At 35.7% G+C, this 19,874-nt stretch overlaps 1 protein-coding gene across 2 annotated transcripts; it reads left to right on the forward strand.

The window, feature by feature from the left end:
- The first annotated feature begins 4,542 nt into the window (after window positions 1-4,542).
- Window positions 4,543-19,466, forward strand: LOC145611155 (SCAR-like protein 2). Of its 2 annotated transcripts, XM_081666435.1 has the most exons (10): window positions 4,543-5,560; window positions 10,473-10,636; window positions 12,128-12,251; window positions 12,326-12,458; window positions 12,738-12,805; window positions 12,931-13,687; window positions 13,805-16,828; window positions 16,958-17,056; window positions 18,406-18,513; window positions 19,164-19,466. In XM_081666435.1, exons 1-10 carry the CDS (start codon window positions 5,403-5,405, stop codon window positions 19,209-19,211), a joined length of 4,683 nt encoding a protein of 1,560 aa, XP_081522561.1. In that variant the 5' UTR covers window positions 4,543-5,402; the 3' UTR covers window positions 19,212-19,466. The 2 variants fall into 2 exon arrangements, with proteins under 2 accessions (XP_081522561.1, XP_081522560.1); XM_081666434.1 differs by having other exon boundaries at window positions 12,931-16,828.
- Window positions 19,467-19,874: the final 408 nt, after the last annotated feature.

The raw sequence follows: 19,874 nt of genomic DNA on the forward strand, positions 1-19,874 counted from the left end.
ACCCTGCTGCACCCCTTGAGATGACCCGTTAATAATAATAATAATAATAATAATAATAATAATAATAATAATAATAATTATTATTATTATTATTATTATTATTATTATTATTATTATTATTATTATTATTATCATTATTATTAACGGGCCGGGCATAACCCGCCTAAATATCCAATTTTTTTCAAAAAGGTTGTCCAAGCCCGCCTTTTTGCGGGTTGGGCGGGCTTAGCGAGCCGTCCCGCCATGACAGCTCTACGGCCCGGAATACCACCTCCACCTCGCTGAAATCCCATTTTGACCCTCGAAAACAACCTGTGCCACGCCAAAATCCATCAAAAGGTCAAATGTTGTTCTAAAATAAGGTCCCATCTCACAACTTTTTTTTTAAGCAAGGTCCAATCTACCACTTTTGTTCTCACAAACAAGTCATTTTAAAAGGTCCTTTCTCGCAAATTTTCCTAAATAGTAAATTGAAAACTTTTTAAAAATATGAAATTTATCGTTACATAAAAATTTAATAAATAAAGAAGTTAAATATTATGAATTAAATCTTTTTTTTTTTTTTGGAAAGAAAATAAATATAATTATCTTGGTCATATACACTCTATATTATTTTAATTTATTACACCATAGCTTCTAGATAGAGGGTTAACTAAAATTTTCCAAAATTTCATAAAATAATAAGTTATTATAAATAACTGGATATTGAATATTATGAATTGCTAATAAATAATTAAAAGTGTGATTAATTATTGCATTAATGATTAACTTAAATATAACATATATGATATTAAAAAAAAAAAAAAAAGATATTGACTATATTATGAAAGTTATGTTGATTGATTGACATATTGATTGACATGTTTATGTTCCTTCAAAAAATTGACATGTTTATGTAAATGATTTTTTTTGCTTTCTTATTGATAGAATAATTATTTAAAATTTTGGAAACTCACATTATTATGCAAAATATCATTTTTATTTTATTTTATTTAGTTGTTAGGGATAATTTTGGTATAGTTTAAAAGTTGGACACTAAGTTTCACTAACGTACCCCCCTTGGCTAATGTACAATAGAATTTTTGCAAATCCAAATCCATCCCTAAAGTTCATTTAACATTCATCCATTTTGTTTTTTCCTAATATTTCAAAACGTTTTTATGTCACCTTAATAAAAGTTCTAGAGGGTGTTCAATTGGCTCACCGTGAGAGTTTAACAAATTCCCTACCATGGCATTTTTGAAAATTCAAAGTAGTGCCATTGGGTGGTTAAATAATATTGCTGAATATTTCAGTAACAATACATATGCTTATAGTGGTACAAAGACACTTCCAATAATACTTATAAAATTTTCAGTGATACCTTTATAAGCTCCTAGTGGTATAACTAAAATATGGTCCCCTTGTCATCACCTTTTCTCTTTTTTCTCACATGAATGGCAGTTTGAATGATTTAACATAAATTGCGTGTGGGTCACACTACTTACATACGTTTCTCTTCCCTTATTTTTTCTTCCCTTGTTAGACATTTAACAATTATATACGGTGAGCCGATTAATGGCAGTTGAATTGCAGTAGCCGAGATTAGGTAACCTCATCCTCCGCCAAGATTAGGTATCCAGGATTAGGTATGACAAATAGTGTATGGTATGAACTGTATAGATAAATTGTTAAATATATTGTTATTTTCAAATTAAAGTTTGTTGCACTTTTATTATTCAAGGCCTCAATTAAGGGTGATAGATAAGTGAACTTCTAAACTATCAAGCAATACCAATTTCTTCATAAAATAGATATATCTTAATTTTGCCAACGCTATTTTAAAAATCAATCTCGATATTTTATAATAATAAATGTAAATGCTATAAATTTCTCTCAATACTCTCCTCTTTATGAATGAAAGGATGATAATAACTAAACACCCAAAATTTGAGACCACTATGAAAGTTCCCTTACAATATAAGGAACCAAAATATTTGATATTGTACATGTGATGGAATTTCTACTAGCAATAAGACAAAAACTTATCTAGAAGGTCCAAATTGATTTTATCTAAGTATCCTAAGCTTCAATTAAGTCAACAAGATATAGTAGGCCAAGTAGCATTACAAATTAAATCTAACTTAAATAAGCCTAAACTAAGAATTTTATACAAATCAAGGTTAGATCTAATCGTCAACAATGCATGTGAGTTGGTGAATCTTATAGCATGGTTGCAATAGAATATTCAAGTCTTTTTACCTTACAAGTGATCCGTTAGGACCGTTACACCATATAATATAATATAAAAGTAAATGCATAAATATGGGCATGCATCGTTTATAGCAACTCAGTAGTAACAAACTACTCTTTCATCTTAAAGTAAGTTCAGTCAAATAAAAGCTTCGATGATGTCAAGGTCGCTGCATGGACCACCAAAATATTGCTCATTCCATTACAATTAACTTACCTTGTACGTTGTATATGTAACATTTTAAATTTATACTTGTCAATGCTTAAATTTAACCATCAAAACCTAGCTCTAATTATATATTAATACTCCGTAAAAACACAAAGTTAATGTATTGAAAATATGTATCAAGACTAATTTTTCAGAATTTGAATTTTACAAAGTATGTAAGTAGTTCAAAAATCAAACTATTGCATATTTTTAAGAACGAAAGAGTATAAGTTGAAATTAAAACGGCAAAATTGATTATTGAAAAGTATAATTTATGACTAATCCAACTAATAAAGTAATAATTTTAAACACATCAATGTATAGTTTGTATATTGGAATAAAAAAATGTTCAAATTTAATAAATTACATACACCATCTATAAATATATCCCGGATTACTTGTAGCATTTTCCTTATACAATCGTCACAAATTATTAATTTTAGCACTTACATACATATAATGACCAATATATTATTATTAGTTCCTAGCTATGCTTTCTTTTTGGCTATTCTATTTTAACTGTCCACATTTGTCAATGCACAATTTTAACCCTTAGGGCATGCTTGGATTGGAGGTAATACATTAAGGGGGTAATAAAAGTCAAACTAAGCAAAATGAATGTGAAAATAGGGAAGAAGGAGATAGTGATGGTGTGATTGTAAGAAAATTATGTAGTGATGGTATGGTGTGAGGTGAAAAAAGTGGAATCAATACCCTCATTTTGGGGGTAATAGTTACACTAGGGGGAGGGTTCTCTCTTTTCCTCATGGCACAACTAGTTTAATTCATTTGGAAGCACCATGTCTCCTACAACAACACCTCTAATTACTTTTGTTTTTTCAAGTTTGACTTTTATTACCCTCTTAATGTTTTACCCCCAATCCAAGCATGCCCTTACTATCTTTAATTGTCAATCAGTCAAATAATTTATTAAAAGTTAACATTTTGAAAATTAAGTTGAAATGGATTTAAGAAGATCCATCGACATGACTATGCTTTATAATATATAATTAAATGATGATTGTCGAAGTGAATTATGTGAGTAGTGAAGAACTTAAAAAACTAAGCGATGCTTGCCTTCAAGGTCTAGCTCTAAGACTATTACAATTATGGGTAGAAAGGGTGCATCAAGGAAAGATGTTAGTATGTTAGTATTGGTGACGGATCGGAATTGTGATTCTCCAAATTCATATATAGAAAATGATTTAAGAGAAGGAAGAAAAATGAGGCTATGAAGAAATCAAAGAATTGTTTTGCAACAAGCCAACAACTATTTTACCCCCTTGCTGATTAACCAATGACTCTTAGAGATGTAACATTATATGAAACTTAGGACGTAAATCCTTGTCAAATTGTTATATTCACGCGCGACAATAATGCATGTACAAGTTCAAAATATAGTAAAATGATAGAAAGTTGTTGATTCGATGGATTAAAAATGTGAGAAAAAGAACGAAAGGAACAAAGAGATGCCATACCATAACTTGAGGTTGCTTTTATTCAGCATACCTTGTAACATAAAATTCGAGTTAATGAAGAGACGGTGACAATTTTCTAAGTTCAAGATTTGAAGTTCAAATTTGTTTAAAATTCGGCTCGACTTTTAAATTGTAACTAAAGTTACACTCCTTAGGCAACAATTTGCTTATGCTAAATCACTAATCATATTTTCATACTAGAGTTCCTCTTAAAGTAAATCAACTATTACACAAGTAAATTTTTAGGCGCAAAAAGAGCAATAAAGGTAATGATGTAGTTGAGTTTCGAATATAAGTATTCGATATCATTTCAACACGTTATTAATCAACTAAATTAGTTTACGTTCACGTATAAATTAAATTATTACTAGTGTATGAAATTAAAAATTACTGTAATACCGGCTCATAGTAATCTCAAACCTAGCTCGGAAAACTCGGAGCAAACTAGACTCATTACCACCCATAGGGCCATAGATCCATACTACGACCAAAAAATCTTTTCGAAAGATAGAAGAGATTCCCCCCGACCCATGAAAGAAGGCAAAATGTTCCAAGTCATAATTTCACAAAAAAGATGAGCTCACTTGAGCATTACTTTTCAGCACTGTCTCAACATTAACCCCACATTTATAGTACCATATATTATTCAGTTGCTGCAAATAATCAAATAATAACGCTCCAAAAAACACAAAGTAAAAACAAAATTAAATCCAAAATCAAAAATTGATTAAGAAGGAATACCTTGTACCTTGTAGAGTTGGCAATAACAACAACTACATCAACAACCCCATTAAAATCATCAGCTCAGCAGCTGTTGCTTTAGAGTAGAATTTGTACTACTTTTGCTTCTGCTATTTTGCTCTTTCCAATTTCTATAAACCAAGAAATCCATCTTTTAATTTGCAGTTCAGCTGCTCCTTTCTTGCTACCTACTACTTTCTCTCTCTTCTTCTTAATATTTATTGCATTGTTTGTTAAATCTTAATCAATTTCCCCACTTCGTACAGTAATCCATCATTACCATCTTTTTGATTCATTCAATTTCTGTTTATCCCTAACAAATTTCTTCTTGGGTTACTTCAATTTCTGTTTTTCTCATTTAAATCATCTGGGGTTACTTCAATTTCTGTTTTCCCATTAATTTTATCTCGGGTTGTTTTTATTTCTGTTTTTCCCTATTAATTTCATCTGGGGTTACTTCAAATTCTGTTCTTCCCTGTTTAAATCATCTGGGGTTACTTCAATTTCTGTATTCTACCATTAAAATCATCTGGGGTTAGTTTACTTTCTATTTTTCCCCATTAAAATCAAATGGGGTTTGCTGAATTCCTGTGTTTTCCCATAAAAATCATCTGGGGTTAGTTTAATTTCTTTTTTTCCCCATTAATTTCATCTGGGGTTTTATCAATTCTTGTTAAAATCATCTGGGGTTATCCCCATTTCGCCGTTGTAGCTGTTATCTTCTGAGGTTGAAGAAGAAGAAGATGCCGTTGGTGAGATTTGCAGTGAAAAATGAATATAGTTTGGGAGTTGAAGAGCTTTACAAAGATGCAGTTGAGTCTGAAGATCCTAAAGCTGTTCTTGATGGTGTTGCTGTTGCTGGCCTTGTTGGTGTTCTTCGCCAACTAGGTGATCTTGCACAGTATGTTTCTTCTGCCTTTTATTATTATTATTATGATTTTGTTTTTCTTCACTAATTATGTTGTGGATTTTGTAGAGTTTAAGTTTCCATTTTTATATTAAATATAGATATCATTTTGTCAACTATATACATGGAAATTAATCATGTTATGTTATGAAATAATGGATTTTGTTAGAAATTTTAGCATTTATTTTCATTTGGTTTTGGCTAGAAGAGAGGATTTTTTGCCTTTGAGAGTTTGAGACTTGAGACCCGCTTTTGTTGTCAGTGTGCATGTGTAAATTCTGGGTTTATTATTGAAATGCAAATGATGATTTGCCTTTGAGGAACTATTAATTTGTATTCGAGTATTGGTAAAATTCTTAGCTTCATTTTTGCTCTGGTATATTGGTTATATTGTATTTTAATTTCTTTGGGATGGGGTGGCTGACTGTCTGGGTGGGTGCGGCATTATTGAAGTTATGATTTGTTGAAGCATTGATGGTTGAGGTTACGACGTCTATGAGAAATTGATTTGTCCCTTTAGCATGCAATTACTTGAGCTTGGTGGTCCTTTGTAGGATTGTTGTGGTATGGGAAGTTAAAGGTTTGGGGTGGACTGCTGTTTTGGGAGTTACAAGTAACTATTCTGTCACCCGTTTTAGCAATGACTTTTCAGAGTGAATGCAACAGAGCTCATGAAAGTTGCTTCACCTGTGGGTGAGATAATTCCAAAGATCCAAACAAAGTAGACATTAGAAATTGCTGATAATGAAAAGCAAAGAGGAGGAGTGTTTGTTTGATAACATTTTGGATTATTATAGTGACTAGTAGTGACAGTTTGTTTCAGAAGTGGTATTCATGCTGTAGTTTGTTTTGACGCGGGGGCTTAGTCTGTTATAGGAGTTCTCTGTTGAATTGACTTGTTCCTTTGAGAAATTTTCATGTCCTGTAAGTTTTGAGAGGGTAGTGTTTGGTTGGAGAGGTTATGACGAAATTAGAGTTGTGGTTGAATTTGTGAACAATATGTTGTCCCGTTTACAATCACTTGATCTTGAAGGTTCTGTTAATGACTGAATTAGTATGGGAAGCTTGATTATCCCAGATTAGCTGTCCTGATATGAATGAAAAATTACAACAGCGAAAAAGAATGTATATGAAGGCCAGAAGGTCACAGTGAGAGATAATAACTTGCTAGGAAGCTTTGAGCTTTCGGGGGTTCCTTTGATTTTTTTTTTCCACCTCTAAAAATTAAACCATTTATAGCGTATAATTCATTGCCCCTCATTCCCTCGAACACCTTTAAGAGGTAAATAAGGCAACTATCATGGTCGTTAAATGCAATGATGTCATCTATAGTTCTCTTAAAATCATTCTCCAATTTTGCATAAAAGTAGCAAAGTGTAGGGATTCTACTACCTACCCTCATTTCCTAAATTTACCCATGATCAAAATAGTAGCAAATTTCGATTTTTTGTAAATGCCAGAACCATTTCCTAAATAGAGCCATGATGTAGAACGAAGAGAGTGTACAACTGGGGTTCGTGAATCCAGGGGTCACCCCTGTGGTCAAATGATTGTGTGCACTTGGAATGTAAGGGCCCCGTGAATCTATAAATTATCATTGAATGCCCTGCTGAGATGATGATAGGATGGGCGTAGGTGCTTAAATCCCTTAAAATGGTTTAATGGCCCCAGATAAAGGGATTCTCGAGAATCTAACTGCTAGCTTCGGCAAATTTCAATTTTAGTAAATGTTTGAACAATTGAAGATACAAGAATTGCCGAAAGCCCCTTCTCTTTTGTTTTGGGTGGTTGATAATTTCAAAGAAAAATCTTTTGACCACAGATTTAGGTATGTGGACAAGGTGCGTAAAAAGGAATTTTTAGATTTCTTGAGGTTCTTGGTAGTCTTAAAAACTCGAAGTTGGATTATTGAATAACCTAAATTCCAACACGCTATGGAATTACTACAAAGCACACAAATTCAAAAGAAACTGATTTTTATTTTGATGTGCATTAGGTTCTTTTGTTGACAGGATATGTTTTGGACACCTTATAAATTTTTACTTAGATTAGGAGTAGCCTATGGGAGTCAAAACCCTTATTAAATAATCAGGGCTGTAAGTTTGATTAATATTTTATCACGTGATATATTTTATCAAAACCCTTATTACGCTTGCGAGAAGATAAAGGAAATAATAGTTTTGGGATTAGTCTGAACTATGATTAACAAGAAAATATCTTGCTATAACCTAGAGTCAATAGAAATAATAATTTTGCTAATTAGTGTAGTTGCATCTTGGAGTTGGAAAGATCATGTGAATGAGAAAGGGGACATGTTTCTGGTTTTGGAGCCCAACTTGAAATGAGTTTGATGAAAACTATCCAACATAGATTTCTTTTTGAAAGATTCACTTCATCATCTCATATAACCATTACGGTGAAAAGGTTTACGATAACTTCATAGGCTGCAAAAGTCTATGAAATTGATCTATTATGTAAAGCATGAGTAAAAATCTATGCAATTGAGAAGAATGCAAATACACCTCTTACCTAGAGGCCACGATACAAGTCATACAACTAGATTAAATTGGTTAACCAGTATACCACAACGAGAAAGATGTCATAGGAGAATGGAAAGTATAGGTAGAGTTTACCCCTCCGTGTAAGAGAAGGATGAATATGCATATATTTTCTACTAATTGTAAGAGTTTACCCCTCCGTGTGAGAGAAGGGTGAATATATTGAAATATGGATCAGATTAAGTATATACTATCTTAAAATGAGAAGGATGAATATGCATCTGTTTTCTACTAAATGTGCAAATTTGAATTTCGACCTGGTTCTATTTTCTAGATTTTCGGAAAAACGTAATATGTACAAAAAAACATATACATTGAATTTTAGTTATTTTTTTTGCACATTTACTTATAAAAATATGCACATTCAATTAAAAAAAAAATGCATATAATCTCTCTCTCATCCTTATCAGTGTTAATATGTCATGAATATCTAAATCTTATTATGTTACGAGAGCTTATTCTTTGTAGAAGTTACCTAGGAAAGCAAATATGTTCTATATATTAGGGAAGTAAGATAAAGCATCTTAAAAGAACTAGGGTGTGATTCTCCCTTTAGTAGTTGACAGAGTAGAGTTTTCTCTTGAGTCATGAGAAGTCTTACTCTGTTATAGTAATTTGTTTAAATGAGCAGACTTACTGAACTCACTCAACCTCCCTCTCCCTGGTTTTGGGTTTTGGGTTTTGGGTTTTGGGTTGGTGGCATACACTGTGGAGTAGTCTTGTGCTTTATAAAAAAATTATTCATCTATGAGACTATGAGTAATGGAAACATAGATGGAGAAGAATAAACAATAGTTAACAAGATTAGCATAGAGATGGGTGATAAGTTATCGATCCACAGTTTTAAGCGAAAACACTACATAAAACTAAAGGTCAGAGCCATGTAATAATATATATTCATGGGGGCTTTGTTGGGTACTAAAGGAAAACACATCTGTGTGATTCAATTGTTATTGTGGTGGAAGTTGTCAAGCTTCAGCTGTCTTCTCTAACAAGGATTAAGTACTTTGATACAAGGTACTTGATCCCAGAAGCCTTTGAAGTAAATAGTAGGTTGTAAATTGCGATGATCCTTACCGCAAGCATCTTCAAACTGAATCTAGACATGTGCTCATTTGTGACCAAGAGCAAGGTGATATATGGGTCTCTAAGATACTAATATACAACTATAAAAAAGAATCTCAGCATAATTTTCTTAGATGGGGTCTTGGAAGGTGATGACACACCCAAGTGGCAATCTTACCTATAACAAGTTTAAAATGGTAGGGAAGCTGTTTCCCAGATGTGGTGTTATGATATATTTGTTGACTGTTTTATAATTGGCTATTGTATTGTTCCTGACTGTTGTCAATGGTAGGGAGAATGTTGTCATGCACGATTTCTGAATGGATGTAAAATTGGCTAAACTCAACCTTAGAATCCCTTTGTTCCTAACTTCCTATGTTGCCCATAATCGGATTTGGGTGTCATGTTCGAATTGGTCTTGGATCCTCTGCATACTCCAGATTTTATAAATTTTCATATAAAGCGACTGTATATTTGGGTATTGTGTCATGTTGAAGTGTGGAGTATCTGGCACGCGACAGCCGATTTACAGCAGGGTGTCAAAGTAACATAACTGTGTTCTTATTGTGAGGGACCTTGATTTATGTTTTACATCTGTGTACTGTGCTATTCTTTTTTGTACAAAGACCACCATCACCCAGCAATCCAGCATGAAATCCTGTGTTCAGCCCATAGTTACCTAATTCCCTACTAAATGCTCACGGCAAAAGGCAAATTAATACATGAAAGTACTACATTTTTGCCTATTTGTGGCGAATTGTGTACCCCTACCCAATCTCTTACTAGCGATCTATGTAACACTGGTTCAGCCTATTACCTTACCAATTCAGACTTAATTCCCTTTCTCATCTTTATAATACAAGTCTGGAAGAAAGAAAGTAAAAAGACGAATTTACTGCTTTCGAAAGTAGTATACTTCCTCCGTTTCTTTTTAGTTGCTACACTTTCCTATTTTGGAAATTCTTAATTAGTTGCAACACTTTCCAATTTTGACATTTCTTTCTTTCTATCTCTCTCCTACCCACATGGGTCTCTTTTATTTTTCTCTCCTTCTCTCTTTCTTTCTCCCCTTAAAAAATTGTCTAGGAGACCGTGAAAATAAAAGTGTAGCAACTGAAAAAAAAAAAAAACGGAGGAAGTATAAGGTTGTACTGAACTGATTTGTGCTGTTTAACAGGCTCACCTAGAAGAAAGTGGTGTATGTCCTTTTATACTATTAGATGGTCACCTATTTTGCAGCTGAAATTCTGACTAATTCTCCCTCATCTGTTGTGGATGTGTAGATTTGCAGCCGAAGTTTTTCATGGTTTGCAAGAGCAGGTTGCCTCCACCTCATCTAGAAGCCGTAAATTGGTTAATCGTGTTCAACGGATTGAAGCTTCACTTCCTTCACTTGAGAAGGCTATACTTTCACAAACAGACCACTTACGATTTGCCTATACACCTGGTATGTTTCTCTCTTATATATGTTGTTTACTGTGGGAAATAATAGTCCCCGTGAATCTGATTTGTCCCCAATCAGCATTTGGGTTCTTTAGATAGTGGATGCTCTGGTTCGAGTATCAAATCTGTTTGTAATTGCATCTCAAAACCTATTTACCATTACTCTGCTGATTGGATATTATGTTTTGATGTGGGTGATCGTAATTTTATGTCACATATGAATGTCAAAGCATAAGGGCACATTCTTGGAAGAAGTTAGTTTTTTTTTTTTTTTTTTTTTTTTTTTGGGTGAGAAACTGAGGCAAGCCCCAAGAATTTCAGTTCTTATCATAAGAGGTGGGGGGGGGGGGGGGGAGTTGTGTTATTGTATCAATGTATCTACTGATGTAATAGACAATTTTCGTAAGGCATGTATTGAATAATTAGTTGTCTGATAGCAATTTATTAATTTGTGAACTTTTGTATACTGATTTTGCACATATGGTAGGAAATGAGAAGGTTAGGAAGCTGACAAAAAAGAAAAGTTTAGAACAGAGGGCAGGCTAGTAAACTTGCCTAAGTTCAACTTTCTCACTAGAAAGTACAATGAAGGTCCTACTTTTAAGGCTTGCACTTTCACAAATTAGAGTTATTATTAGGAATAAGTAGACTTAATAGAGTATTAGGGAGATAGAGCTGGCTGGTCCTTTGAATTGTGTGAAGGATAGTATTGGAGAGTTTGCTTCAAGAATTCTAGTTGAGAAAGTTCTTGTCTTCTTGAAGGTGTCTATCTCATGATCATATTAGATGATAAATTACTTATTCTACTCTTTGGGCCTTTTTAATATGGGCCTTAGTATGCTTCAACATTTTCTACGGGCTACCCAAGATCAAATTGGCAAGAACAAGAACTCTTACGTTAAGTTAGAATACCCATCGATCCCTCAGAGAAACATATATTTTTTTTGCATGTTTACTAACTATGAATTTATGTTTTTAGTATGCAGCTGGTTAAGTTAAACAAAAGGGATTTAGAACCCTCTTTCTTAAGCTATTTGTGAGTAGTGGAACTCATCTCTACTCTATGCGGGGAAACATTTCTCCCACATTTTTTTTTTCTTAAAGATAAGGTACTAATTTGAGGACAATCTATTTTTCAGCTAGAAGAAAGAGGTAAGGGGCAAAATATGGATTGTCTTTCAAGCTTATTTACCTTTTTGTGATGTGGGCTTCCTTATTTCTGCTGCTGTACAATGCTAGTTTTCTATTTATACCTTAATTTTCTGAGGGTGACGTGGTAGCAGAGAGCTCGACTTTCAAACTAGTGCACCAGAATAGAATACAAAATGAATGACATCCACCAGCTTGAAAATGGTTCATTATACTGACCTTTTTAAAGGGTTTATTTCCTCCCCCAAAAATTAAACTAAAAGAATAAGAAGACAACCTTTTCTTGATTGGTTTTCATGTTCAACTTGAATCTTTGGATATTGTCTCAAGGATTGCAGTTTTGCAGGCTCTGAACGGCATGCTTATATCAGAACTGAGCGAAATCTATTTGTCTGTGATGACTTGCCACATTTTATCATGGATTCATATGAAGAGAGCAGAGAACCTCCACGTCTGCAGTTACTTGACAGGTGAAATTGTCTTAAGAAACAGCTTGTACTGATTCTAATCAATGTGCTTCTTATGCATAGTTTGTTGTCCTCAGATTTGACTCTGGTGGCCCTGGATCTTGCTTGAAGAGATACTCAGATCCAGCTTTCTTCAAGAGGGCATCAACTTGCTCTGAAGTTTCTATCAGTGAGAAATCTCAACGAGAAAGAAAAGCTCAGAAAATCAAGGTACTAATTTTTTTAATTTTAATGTAAAGATGATTAGTTGGTATAAAGTTCTCGTTTTTATTTTTAAACTTCGATGAAATTTGAGAAAAATGACCATGTTCCAGTGATAGTTACCTCGCTGTGAAAATAGTTTTTCTGATTCACGAACTACTTGCATCCAGATTTTTACAATATTTTGCCACTAAATTTCAGAATTTTCATAAATGTTTATGTTAAAATAAATTTAGTTTTAATTAACTAACATATCAAGAAACCCAGTTTAACATCCATGTTCTACAGAAAAGAAGATCATGGCAACGGAGTGGACATTTCCCTAAGTCTGCACCAACTCTGAATGGCAGCAGCAGGTAGCCATTAACTTACACCTGTGTTTGTTAGCAAAAAATCATTGACTGACTCAGGATGCAAAAAGACCATTTTTAAAAAATAATTTTACTTTTTTGGGCTTAACACTCATACTTCATGGTTTCAGGATGCAATTTTCTTCTACAGGCCATGGGCAATCTTCTCCGTCGCATACAGGTTCCACTTTTGATATGACATTCAAATCAGATCTGGGAGATCAATCAGATTCACGTGGCTCAAAGGATGGCATGGATTTTATTGAATGTGTTTCTCATCCAACCGTATCTACACAGCCTGAGGAAACACAGAATAAGGGATTCTCTTCTTTAGCAACGCATGCAAAAGTAAATACTAGTCGATCAACATACCCTGATGAGCAGCCTGCCATGGACAGTGATGATAAACTATGCAGTCATGCTGTCGAGGCTACTGTCCCTCGATTTTCTAGTGCCACCTGGGATGAGCTGCTGGAAATAGTTGAGCCTATGAAAGCTGATTATGAGAATGAGGATACTCAACAAGTGCTCGTGACTAACACTTCCATTCATGAGCTTGTCAATGGAGAGGGTGCCAATCAAGTATACGACTTATCTGAACAAGGAAGTAATCGAAATTTAGAAGCTAATGTGTGGGACATGAGAAGCACTAGTTCTGGGAACTTCATGGAGCCAACTGGACTGAATGATAGAGTTGGGGAAGGTGGGTTTTCTAAGAAAAACTTCGACCTTCCAAAGCATCATTTGGAACCTCATCTAAAATCTCGCACTTCTGTGGCGGACTTTTCTGAAGACGAAAAACTTCCAGAATCAGCTATTAAGAGCAACTCAATAAGTGATCGAGTGTACAGAAGGCAGGGAACAGATGAGGCTCAATATCTTCATAAGGTTAATTTTGATATTGCTAAGAAGGAATTGGAAATGATTGATTCTGAACATGTTAGTGCAGTGGATGCCTTTACAGAAGGTGATAGTAATGTTAGAGCAATTGACTGGAATTTGCAGGAATCAGAAACAATCAATGCTGAACACGTTAGCCAAGTGGATTCCTTTTGTGAAGGTGGAAACAATACAAAAGTAATTGAATGGAACGAGCAGGATTTGGAGACCGTCAAACCAGAACACGTTGATGAAGGGGATGTCTTTTCTGAAGGTGGAAACAATATGAAGGTTGTCGAATGGACCCACCCGGAGTTGGATACAGTTACTGCAGAACATGGTAGTGAGATGGATAACTTTTCTGAAGATGGAAATAGCACGAAACTAATCAAATGGAACCACTGGGAACTGGAACAAAATACCGAAAATTATAGCCAAGTGGATACTTTTACCGAAGGTGGAAACAGTGTGCAAGTGATTGAGTGGAACCAGTTTGATGATATTGACAGTGGAACAGAAAATTTTGTTGATGCACTCAATACAATTGAATCAGAGTCTGAAAGTGATTTTGAGACCGAAGTGAAAAGGGAAGTACTAACAATAGGTTTTAAAGATGAGCTAGGAGAAAATGTGGCAAATGGACAAACATTAGAAATTACAAGTCACTACTATGATCATAAGGAAGGAGGCTTGGATAATTTAGAGAGGTCAACTAGCTCAGTGTCTTCAGCCAATACATGGTCTCCTGACCATACTTGGTCAGCCCATGACAAGCGAGAATCAACAGCAGGCATGAAAATGGAAGTTGCAGCGTGCTTATCTGAGGAACAGTCCGTGCAAACCAGCCAACCAGCTCCCCTCTTCAATGTTCCCCAAGGCTTAGAAAATCTAGAGAGGTCAACTATATCTGTGTCTTCTGCCAATACATTGTCTCCTGACCGTTCTTGGTCAGCCCATGACAAGCCAGATTCAACAGCAGGCCAGAAGATGGATGTTGCAACGTGCTTATCTGAAGAACAGTCCGTGCAAACGAATGGGTCAGCTACCCTCTCCAACGCTAAAGGTTTAGAAATTTTGGAGAGGTCAACTAGCTCTGTGTCTTCAGCCAATACAATGTCTCCTGACCGTAATTGGTCAGCGCATGACAATCCAGAATCAACAGCAGGCCAGGTTATGGATGTTCCAGCGTGTTTGTCTGAAGAACATTCTGTGAAAAACAACCAGTCAGCTATCCTCTCTGTTGTTCCTCAAGGTTTAGGAAATTTAGAAAAGTCAATTACTTCTGTGTCTTCAGCCAGTACATTGTCTCCTGACCGCACTAATTCATCCCATGACAAGCCAGAATCAACAGCAGGCCAGAAGATGGATGTTGCAACGTGCTTATCTGAAGAACAGTCAGCGCAAATCAACCAGTCAGATACCTTCTCCAATGTTTCCCAAGGTTTAGGAAAGTTAGAGAGGTCAACTAGTTCTGTGTCTTCAGCCACTTCTTTGTCTCCAGACCGTGCTTGGTCATCCCTTGACAAGCCAGATTCAATAGCAGGCCGGAATATGGACGTTGTATCATGCTTGTCTGAAGAACTATCTGTGAAAATCAGCCAGTCAGATACCCAATGCAATGTTTCCCAAAGTATTGATTTTTGTGCTACTGAGCCAGCAATAAATTTGGAACCTGCAGTCTGTGAAATACCAAAATCTGGTTCTGATGCTGGTGGTGACAGGCGAATTATTTGTGGACCACATATGGAAGTATCAGCTGGGTCATCCACCTCCGATCCAGTTGCTTTCTGGACAAATGGAACTTTGTTTGGACTAGCGCCTTCAAAACCTGTTGTGTTCATGCCTAATGCTGTGGAATCTACTCCTACAAGTAATGGTGAGAAAGTTGGTCAAAGTAGTCTTGATGCCATGCAGAAGGTTGATCCTGGAGGAAAACTGGCTTCATCAATAAATAAATCTGAGCATGGTGGTAAATTAGGCAACTACGGTGAAGATGTTAGTTCCTCTAAGCAGTTGCCTCATCAAATATTAAAGAAGACACATGATACATCTGCAGGCCATGATAAGGGCTTAAGTAATCATCCAGTTATCCGCGATCAGAGTAATGGTGAAGCCATGCCTCTTGAAAGTAAAGTTCAAATAGGTAATAATGTGAAAAAGGCATCATCTGAAGTTCCTGGTGCAAGCGAAGATAGATCGTCACTGTTATCTGTGCTTAGTCGTGGTTTGCTGAAAAATGGTCTGCGCAAGAGTGGGTCACTTGGTTACTATGAAACACATGAAAGTAGTAGCCCCTCAAAAGTTATTGAATTTGATAATAGATGCCAAGATGCTGCTTTGCATTCAGTACCCGAGTCTAACCTGAAAGAAAAGTTAAACTCTCCTGTAAATTCTCCACCACCATCACCACCTCTTGAGCATATGAAGATCTCTTTCCAACCTGTTGATGGCTTTGATACGTCCAGACTAAAGCTCAAATATCCAGAGGGAACTGATCACTATGAAAACACTTTAGATGCTTTCCCTACATTCCAGTTGGTTCCTGAGTCCATTAAGTTGCAGCATGATATTGGTTCAGAATCGGATGATGATACTTTTTGCCGATCATATGCCTACATGTCAGATGAATCCCACAGCCATCTGTCCGACTCAAATTCTGAACAGTGGGAGTCTGGCGATTCCACAGAAAGTAGCGACCACACACTTTATAATGGATTGCACAGAATCTCTTCAGCAGATTCAGCCTCAGTCTCACCACAGCTTGAAGAAGCAGATCATGGAAACATGCATTTTGGCTCTGCATCTGTCAGCAATGCGCATTTGCTGTCTCACTCTTCATTTGGCTTACCAATTTTGGATGCCAAAAATCCATTTGGTTGTCAAGAAATGAGACTGTGTCTAGATCCTCCAATAGATTCTTCCCATCTACAGGAGCCAACACATGAGCCACCTCTCCCACCTATGCAGTGGCGGGTTTCTAGATTATTGTTTGATGAAGTAGAAGACAACCAAGATCAGGAATCTGTTAGTCTGGGTCAATCTTTTGTTCCTAAGCTTTCAAACTCTGCCATTGCTCACCCAGCTAAGGTTGACTCAGCTAAGCTAATGAGCACAACTCAGGAGTCTGCTACAGTTACAAAACCTAAGAAGGTGATAATGGCATATCTCAGCTCACTTAACACAGTCTAGTCTCTTAATTTATGCTGTAATGCATATTTCTTCAAATTTCTTGGATTTTGTCTTTTTATGTGATGGTGATCTTTCTGGTGCATCCAACAGGTGGAAGATCAGAAGTTTGGACTAGAACAACCATATCATGTCGAAAAAGATAAAGTTTTGGATGACAAAGGGGATTTTCTGCACCAAATTCGAACAAAAGTAAGTCCAATTTTCTGATATCACTATTTCAAATAAAACCTTATAAGCAGAACAGATAGTATGTATGGAAACATTCTTGTGCTAGTATCATAAAGAAACAACCATGGGCTTGCTTTTGTGAATTTGGAACTGCTACATATATAATACACAAGACTTGAAAGAGTTATGGAGAGAGGTGGTAAAAAATTTGGGTCGGGGTATATGGCATAACATCAAATGTCATGCACAAACCCGCAAAAAAGTGGTGGGCACGTCAGGCCAAAGCGGGTTTTTGGGCAGGGTTTGGGTTTTTAACAAAAAATAGTTTTTGGCTTGCCCAAATCCGCCCTTTTCATAGCCTAATCGGGCCGCCACCTTAGTGAGTTAAACTTGACAATTTGGATTTAAAGACCTTTTTATCATTTGCTTTTTGCCAAATACTTTGGAAAATATGCTCCTTTATTTTATTATTTTTTTTTTTTAAATGTTTTTTAACTAGAAGAGGATTTCATTAATTAAAGATAGCCAAGCGGCACTTACAAACAATTCCTAGGAAATCTAAAATTCCAACACAAGTACAAATCACCTTAAAACTAGTTACATTGCAGATTCGATCAACGATCGCCTTAATAAAAAACTTCATCCGAAGCAATCTGTGAGTTAGCACTAATTCGGCTTGAGATCCACGGATGAGTAGTTATTGGGTGAAAAAACTCATATGGCCTTCAGAATACTTTCGGAGACGATGAAACCCTAAATTTTCAATCTTTAGCTCACGAACAAACAAAGAAAATAACCCTAATTGAATAAACACCATCATAAAGATGGGACTCATGTATTGAAAACAATTAAATGTTTTTTGGGGCTTACCACCAGTAAAAACACCGGTGGAAGCCCTACAAAAATTTACAATTGAGATCACAAGAAAAGAGAAAAGGAAAAAAGTGAAGGAAAGCCTTCAAAAAAAGCAGAAAAATTCTAGCAATGGAGGCTAGAAAAACCCTCCCAAGGGAAAACCCTAGAGGGAACCTAAAAAACCCGACTCATGAATGTTTTCACATTTATCTTCACTCATACTACATACAAGAATACAAGATGCACAATACTACTTGGAAAATATGCTTTAAGACTAACAAAACACCACTTAATTATACTTTTTCTTATATACTGGTGTACAAGTATGGTCATTTATGTCTAATTAATCCAGACCCTTATTCCAGGTGAAAAGGTAGAGAGCATAGACTAAGAGTATGTATGTGTGATGGCATCTTATCATAGACTTGTTATTACTGAATTTGTGCAGCAAAGTCCAACTATGACATTTTCTATTTCTTATTAACTGACCATTTCGTATTTCTTGGAATGTTCAGTCCTTCAATCTTAAGCGTACAGAACCAACACGGTCAATGTATACACCTACTCCTGCCACCAGTAATAAGATTACAGCAATACTGCAGAAGGCAAATGCAATTCGCCAGGTAATGATATTCTCTTCTATTAAGCACTGGAATGTGATGCTAGCATCCATTTTAAATTCTGATAGCAAAAAATTCTGGTAGGTTGTGAATAAAGTGGCCTATATGGCATGAAATGCTAATGAACTGTAGATTTGGATGCATGCACATTGCAGTGAAAACATTTACATGCATATGTTATGGTGTAGCACATAAGCTGTTAGAGATAGTGGGGAAAAGCAACAGAAGTACATAATATTTTTCCCCTTCCTGTGCCCCTCATGTAAATATCCCGTACCTATCCATAATGAGCCATAGAGGCGTGTAGTAAACATAGAATTAACATTCTCATCAGCCATGTGTAAAATCAAGAACTTTGATGGTAGGTTGATGACATGATGGAGGTTCCCTTTGAACATGACTTACTGTCGGGATAAGTAAATCCTTCAATCAAACAAGTAGAAGCATATATCAACACACTTGGACTATCAATTAGTCTGTCTTCACTTAATTCTCATACTCCTAAAAGCTTAAAAATGATATAAAAAAGTATGAGCAACTGCAATTTCCATGTCTGATATTGCGATACAAAGGCATGAATTCATATACTCCTTGGTTTAACTCGTAATGAACATTATGAATCATATTCATTATCTTAACATTGTGTCATGCAGGCTGTTGGGAGCGATGATGGTGAGGATGATAGCTGGAGTGATACCTGATTTGTTGGGTGCAATTTTGCAGTTAGTTCTAGAACAGCCTTGATTTTAGCAGGTCCTTTGATAGTATTAGTCAGATTTCTGCGTCTGTGATCATAACTGTGAATAGTATCTATTCTGTAATTAATTAGTAGGGCTAACATAGGTTCTTAATGTCAGTTGCTGGGGAACACCCCTATTGTATACAGAAGTAAACCTTTTCTTAGGTTCTTGGCTTTTTAATCTGTAAGCTCCTATGATAGAAACATCTTCCGCTTCCTTATATATATGATAGTTTTTCTTTAAAATAGAGAATCAAAGTTCAGTTCTATGTTTGGATCTTTAACTTTACGTGTCAGTTGCCACTGCCCTGTGCTATCTTGCTGCTTGCATTCTGTAACAACTTGCACAATCATATCTGTAAGCCATGGCTTGGATGTGTTTTTGCAAAGATCGGCATGGCATTATGCGTGCACGACTGGTTGCTAGCTTGTGTGCTGGAATGATTAATTTGGTCTCTACATAAATATAAAAGATAAAACTAAAGGTGGCCAGTGAGCCACATGACTAGGCATAACACAGCAAAGTCGGCAAGTGGGTCTAGCCCTTGGGGTGGCTGGCATGATTGTTAAGGGCCTAGCTGCCTAGAGTGGAAACTTGCTAACACTACCACTGCCACTGCCGTCG

The sequence above is a fragment of the Chenopodium album genome, chromosome 24, assembly GCF_948465745.1.
Source record: "Chenopodium album chromosome 24, dcCheAlbu1.1, whole genome shotgun sequence".
In the NCBI taxonomy this organism is placed as follows: domain Eukaryota; kingdom Viridiplantae; phylum Streptophyta; class Magnoliopsida; order Caryophyllales; family Amaranthaceae; genus Chenopodium; species Chenopodium album.

What these genes read in the sequence shown, in the direction of transcription:
- LOC145611155 (XM_081666434.1), top strand. Translation starts at nt 5,403, where the DNA reads ATGCCGTTGGTGAGATTTGCAGTGAAAAATGAATATAGTTTGGGAGTT. An exon ending in ACTCTGAATGGCAGCAGCAG is followed by an intron (nt 12,806 to 12,930) that starts GTAGCCATTAAC and finishes TCATGGTTTCAG; the next exon opens with GATGCAATTTTCTTCTACAG. An exon ending in AGGCAAATGCAATTCGCCAG is followed by an intron (nt 18,514 to 19,163) that starts GTAATGATATTC and finishes TGTGTCATGCAG; the next exon opens with GCTGTTGGGAGCGATGATGG.